The sequence below is a fragment of the Lagopus leucura genome, unplaced genomic scaffold, assembly GCF_019238085.1.
Source record: "Lagopus leucura isolate 7727_CA_CO unplaced genomic scaffold, USGS_WTPT01 35136-0_obj-0_obj, whole genome shotgun sequence".
NCBI lineage: Eukaryota > Metazoa > Chordata > Aves > Galliformes > Phasianidae > Lagopus > Lagopus leucura.
Genome location: NW_024968939.1, coordinates 1,413 through 7,130, shown reverse-complemented (window position 1 = coordinate 7,130; position 5,718 = coordinate 1,413). Strand labels below are relative to the sequence as shown.

Genomic DNA, 5,718 nt, shown 5'->3' with positions numbered 1-5,718 from the left:
ACACTGACACTATTAGATAGCACATTCCTGACTGTCTACCAGCTGCAAATGGGTCAAGCAGCATTCTGAAATAACTCCATTGCTCCTACTTCCCTCCCACCCCACCAAGGGACACTGCACCTGGGGCCTTGTGTGGTTAGCTGAGCCCACACCAGGCCAGATAGGGTGGCTGCCAATTCAAATGAGACCACAGCAATACCGAAAAAAAATCGTACTTAATTTATGAAATGAATAATCATTCTCAAACTTTGTTAAAATCTACACAAATAACTTATGATTGAACCAGTAAGACCAACAGGAGCCTCACAAGAGAAATGTCTTGGTCCAAGACAGGAGGCAGCCATGTCCTGAGGCAAGACAGCAGATCTGTGGGCTGCGTTTGCAGAGGGAACCTGGTACAGAAGGCCTGGGAGGTGACAGAATGGATAACAGCAGTAATGTGAGCCTATCTCCACCTCCTGCAGGAAGCACGGGGCAGAGTGCTTACCCATTCTACTTCAGCACATCACTTCTGCCTGCCCACAGCAACCCTAAGACTGAGGAGACACTGCCTCATTTTGAGATCTCTGGGTAACCATCTGCCCCATCTGCTCCCAGACAGAGAAGGAGTCCAAACTTTCCCCTCTCCTTGGCTCCATCACTCAGCAACCAGAAAAATTTATCAGCAGGGCTTTTTGAAGCACAGAAGATGTCTCTCTCCCCAACAAGTAAAATCTCAACCCTGTGACTGCCCCGTGTTAGGTCAAACAGGCTTCTCAATGGAATAGAAGGCACAAAAGCATGACCTGCTGTCTCCAGGCTTAATCTCCACCTGCAAGAAGGGAAGGCACTGAGCTGCTTCACGCAGGCAGCAGTGTCAGCCTTGGGAGGGGAAGCGTTTTGTCTGCTGTGTTACAGGCTCCTTCCCTGATCTGAACCTACCAGCTAACATGGGAAGCACTGCTGTAATAGTGCTGACTGCAAGGGGCTAGGGAGGGACAGGATGAACACCAGCAACAAGATGCCATGAGACATCCAGGTTCTGAGCCCAGCACCTCCCTGTGCAAGGCCTTGTAGGAGGGAGCCTTGTGTTCTGTGCAAGATATTGTCCCAGAAACAAGCCTAAGAGCAGATTTGGTCAAAGAACCATGGCACTGAATGTGAGAGAGGTCTTTCCAGCTACTGAGAAGGGCCTTCAGGGTCTTCCCATATCACCTCTTCTTCTGAAGTTAATCCTCCTTTGTTACCTGGTCCCTGAAGAACCTCTCCCTCCATTCCCAAAAACTACAGGGCTCTACAGGAAAGGCTTCCAGTTGCTCCCCCCTTTCTGCTCTGCCTGAGGGGCTGTGGGTCAGAGGTATGCCCAGGTTAGAATATCACACCAGGGATGCAACCCTCTCTAGCACGTGCTGCAGCCCTGCCCTAGAATTCTGCTTTCTAGGACCAGCAAGGCCGGAATGCTCTCACTGCTGTAGCCAAGTGACCTATCCCAAGCCCAGTACATGCTCAACACTCCTCTGCTTTCCCCGTGGCCACCTCCTGGGATGAGTTAACATCAGCATCACAGCACATCACAGTTAAATTGTAAACATGGGGGCTTTCCCAGCCAGCAATCCCTTCACTTTGCCAGCAGTCCCACACCAGCCTGGAACCAGAAGCACCGCCAGGAGCACAAACACCCCTAGATCATTTTGATTTCTGGTGCTCGGCCTTGGCGCTGAGCCTTTACCATCTGCAGACGCTTCCCATGCAAGCTGAACTGAGACCAACTGAAGAGCTGCAGCAGTGCACATGTGATGGGAACAAAGACGAGGAGATAAAAGCAGCCCTGGCGGAGAGTTGGCTCCAAGACTGTATGGGATTCCAGCTTCGGCTGGGCGCTCACCACGTTGCTCAAGGGGTTACGCTGGAAGATATCATAGCCTGGGGTAGAAGAGCAGTCTGTTGAGACGGGACACTGGGAATGCTCCTCTCTCCCAGTGACTGGGCTTGGAGATGCGGAGACCAGTCCCAGCCTCGTAAGTGAGAGAGCTCTGCATCCACCGAAAACACTGTGGAGGGCATTGAGCTCACAAGTCTGCCCTCTCCTACCGCAATGCTTTCTCAAGGGCACTTACCTGTGTACACAGAGAGCAGCCAGGTGCCTATCAGGGGGGCGAAGGTCTGTCCTGGCTTGGTGACCAGAGCAACCATGCCAAAAAGCAGTGCTGAAGCTGCCTGCTTTCTGCGGTTCAGTACAAGATCCTCATCCACCAAGTCAGTCACCACCAGGTTGAGCAACTTACAGGTCCCTTCTGTGAGCACCCGGTTGCTGCAGGACAACAGGCAAAGCACTGAATAGAGAGGCACCAACAAGTTAGAGGAGTAAGTAGGAGATCAGAGAAAGTGGAGAGAGAGATTAGAAAGGTTCCCTAACACTTAAAAGAACACTTTCAGAAATCCTGGTTACTGGAGAGGAACGCTTCTAGCAATAACAGCCTTGTGTGCCTTCTAGTGATGCCTTGGACCTGCCATACAGAGAGGCCTGGGGATGAGACACTGGGCTGGGACTAAGAGGCAGCTGCAGCACATCCTGAGGGCAATCACTCCATGCAGGATGCAGAAAAAAAAACAGGAGCTCAGCTCAGCAGCTGGCATGGGCTGCTACCAGGCAGCCACCAGCCCTGCCAAGTCTTTGTCCTCTCACACGGCAGAGCCCGAACATTGCTGCCTCCCTCACTGCTGCCTGCACAGCCAGCAGATTCAGCACTGACTAATCCTGAGCTGGGAGCTGCTAGAGGGAGACACCAGAGCTGGAAGCCACGGTGACCCTGATTACTCTTCCCTCTGGGAAATGGGGACAAGTCACTTCCCTTCCCAGCTGCCAGAGAGCAAGGGAAGCAAGTGCTGTGTGCATACCTTGCTATGAAGATGCAGAGCAGATACACCTGATCAGGTCCTGCCAGGAGCATGACAACACTGAGAGCCTGCTTCAGGAAGAAAAGTCCTCGGACTACAGCATAAACACCCCAGCGGCGGCAGAGGGACAGGAAGTAGAGGTTGTTGAGATGGGGGGCAATGTAGGAAACACTTGAATAGAGACAGCAGCACAGAAGCTTGAGAGAGTTTTAATATCCACTATCCCCCCAGGACCCATACCAAGAGAGGACAAAGCTTGCCAACATGGGAGGACAGGTGATGCAGAATACCTAACCACCACCACCAACCCCCCCTACACACACGCACACACACACACACACACACACAGAAAGCAGGGGTGCTGGTAGCAGATGCATTCAATTGTTTTTGTGGCACAGCACGTACACTTCCTACAGAGGGAGGCCTTCTTCACCGAACTCAAGCAAGAGTTTTTGCCCAGTGTCATACACGGGCTGGGATTCTGTCTTGGAGCAGCAATGAGACTTGGACAGTGTGACCAGAACTGGCCCGCACAAAAACTTCCCAGGGTGACAATAGCCCTACAGGATGTCTGCCACAGACCTGAGGCAGCCTGGACACACTCCATATGCCATAGAGAGGCACTGAATTAGGAGATCTGCTCCCTGCTCATCTTTGAGCTGTATCTGCAGACATGTCGTACTGAGAACAAAACCTATGTGGAGTTGCAGAGTCCAGGCAGGATCCAGCACCTCACGCTCTCCACCACTAGAAAAAGACTCCACATTAGTTTTATTGTGCCTAGGAAAGAAGGCTCTAAAGTGCCAAGGAAGCTTATGAGGTGTATGCATGTGTGAATCTTACAGCCCAAATACCTGTTTGTGAGCACGCTTCTCCCCAGCTGAATTTTACAAAGAGACAATCCAGACTCAGGCCAGACCCTAACTCAGCTGTTCCCTCCAGTCCCTTCTGAGACTCACCAAGGAGGAAGGATCCAGTAGATACAGAGATCTGGTCTGACAGCAGGTGCTCCAGGAACAGGGGGAAGAAGTTGCTGTTAAAGTGGCAATGAAAAACCTGTGAAAGCAGTGCACAAACAAACTGATAAGCAGCAACAGTAGTAAGATTGAACAAAAAAAGCTAACAGCCTCCTAGACTCTCATCTTAAGAGATGAGCCTTATGCCAAAGTATCACGCAGAATGGGCCCCAAGTACTTCAGCAGAGCAAGAGCTTGGCTATGGAGGTTATGGCATGGTAGGCTTTGAGACCACAGGGCTGCCTGGGGTCAATACCACATCCCAGCTGCTGAAGCATTCCTCACTAGCAAGCTCACAGAGCACACATGCAGTACACAGCACTGCTGGGGCAAGGAACAGCAAGGAGGCGACGACAGTGGCCACCTTGCTGGAGGAGGAGGCAGTGGCACGGCAAGTGGGAGCAGCAGCCAAGAGGGAGACCATAAGAAGGCTACGGGGCTCAAACACAAAGATGCAAACCAGCATTAAGAGCTTGCCTGAGGGGAACCGATTACCCATGGGGAGACGGAGCTCTGAGTTCAGCAGATTAAGCTCAGGAAAGCTGGGCAGGCTGACAGCATTTGGTAGTAATCGATGAAGAGAATGAAAAACAGAAATTGCAAAAGCCAGATGGGAGGTAGATCCAGCTGGATGTAGTGAGAACACCGACATGAGCCTCAGGAAAGCCAAGCCAGCCAACTGTAGTCTGAACTCTTCCCATCACAAGCCGGGCCTGGTGTTTCTGCATCCCAGATGGGCTGTGCAGAGCTCAACCAGTCCCCTGTAACTGAGCCTGCACTGCAGGGGAGGGAGCACCACACAAATGTGACCTGAGGACAGTTCCTGAACAAGTAGAGATAATGGCTACCAGGTAGCTGATGGATTGCACTGTGCAAGGGCAGGAGATTCTGAAAGCGAGCAGACATCAGAAACTCCCCGTCCTTCCCGGGAAGCTGGCATGCATTTGAATCACCCAACAGCCATAACCAGTCTTCATCCTCCGAATCCCAGCACATCACTGCTGCACCTACCTGGATTAGATTCATGCAGACAAACCAGAGGAAGTTGCGATGCCGAGAGAGCTGCTGGAGATACTCTGCCAGGGTGATCCTCTTCTCCTGGGGAACAGAGGGTTTCTCAATGTATAGCCTACAGTGAGAAAGATGAGAGGAAGTAAAAAAAAAAAAAAAACACAAAAAAACAAAACTAAAATAGTCCACAGCTGTGAATCCTTTACCACAAGCATAGAAGAGCCTCTGTGGAGATGCAGAGTTGTCCCTCCTCAGCTCCCATTCAAACCTTCCCTCTCCTTGGACCAAAACAGCAGAGTCCACAACAATGTGAGGACAACACTCTAGAGATCTTCCAAATAACATTAAATCCTACAGTTTCTGTTGATAAAAGCATTTGTGCATCAGCCACTACACTCCTACTCCAGATCCCTGCAGTTAGCTCACCTGGCAGATCTCATCAGGATCTGCTGTGTTAGCAGAACACAGTGCTACTCTCTTGTTATAAGCTACAAGTGAGGCAGCCCAAAGAAAAGCAAAGGAGCTAAACTAAGTCATGATGCAGCTGGTTTCAGCAATATAACCAGGCAGGCAAAGTGAGCAAGAAGGTAAGAGGTATCTGCTTGTCCTACTCCACAGGAAATGGGCATTGAAGTGGTCTCAAGCACTCAAATCACACAGAATCACACAGAATCAGAGAATCACCCGGGTTGGAAGGGACCCCAAGGATCATGTAGTTCCAACCCCCCTGCCTAGCAGGGCCACCAAACATACACATTCAGATCAGGTTGCCCAGGACCCCGTCCAACCTGGCCTTGAACACGTCCAAGGACGG

General features: G+C 51.1%; 1 protein-coding gene across 1 annotated transcript; it reads right to left on the bottom strand.

The window, feature by feature from the left end:
* Positions 1–255: 255 nt before the first annotated feature.
* On the bottom strand, positions 256–5,059 carry LOC122193916 (transmembrane protein 180-like). The gene is made up of 5 exons (XM_042894816.1): positions 4,905–5,059; positions 3,837–3,933; positions 2,878–3,049; positions 2,097–2,290; positions 256–1,902 (listed from the first exon to the last, which is right to left on the bottom strand). The coding sequence occupies exons 1-5, from the start codon at positions 4,917–4,919 to the stop codon at positions 1,661–1,663; spliced, it is 720 nt and encodes a 239-aa protein (XP_042750750.1). The 5' UTR covers positions 4,920–5,059; the 3' UTR covers positions 256–1,660.
* Positions 5,060–5,718: the final 659 nt, after the last annotated feature.

Excerpts from the sequence above, each read along its gene's own strand:
- LOC122193916 (XM_042894816.1), bottom strand. Across the intron at positions 3,050-3,836 it reads TACTGGATCCTTCCTCCTTG|GTGTTTCCTACATTGCCCCC; the intron begins GTGAGTCTCAGA and ends GTCTCTATTCAA. Across the intron at positions 1,903-2,096 it reads GCTGCTCTCTGTGTACACAG|GCTATGATATCTTCCAGCGT; the intron begins GTAAGTGCCCTT and ends CTTCTACCCCAG.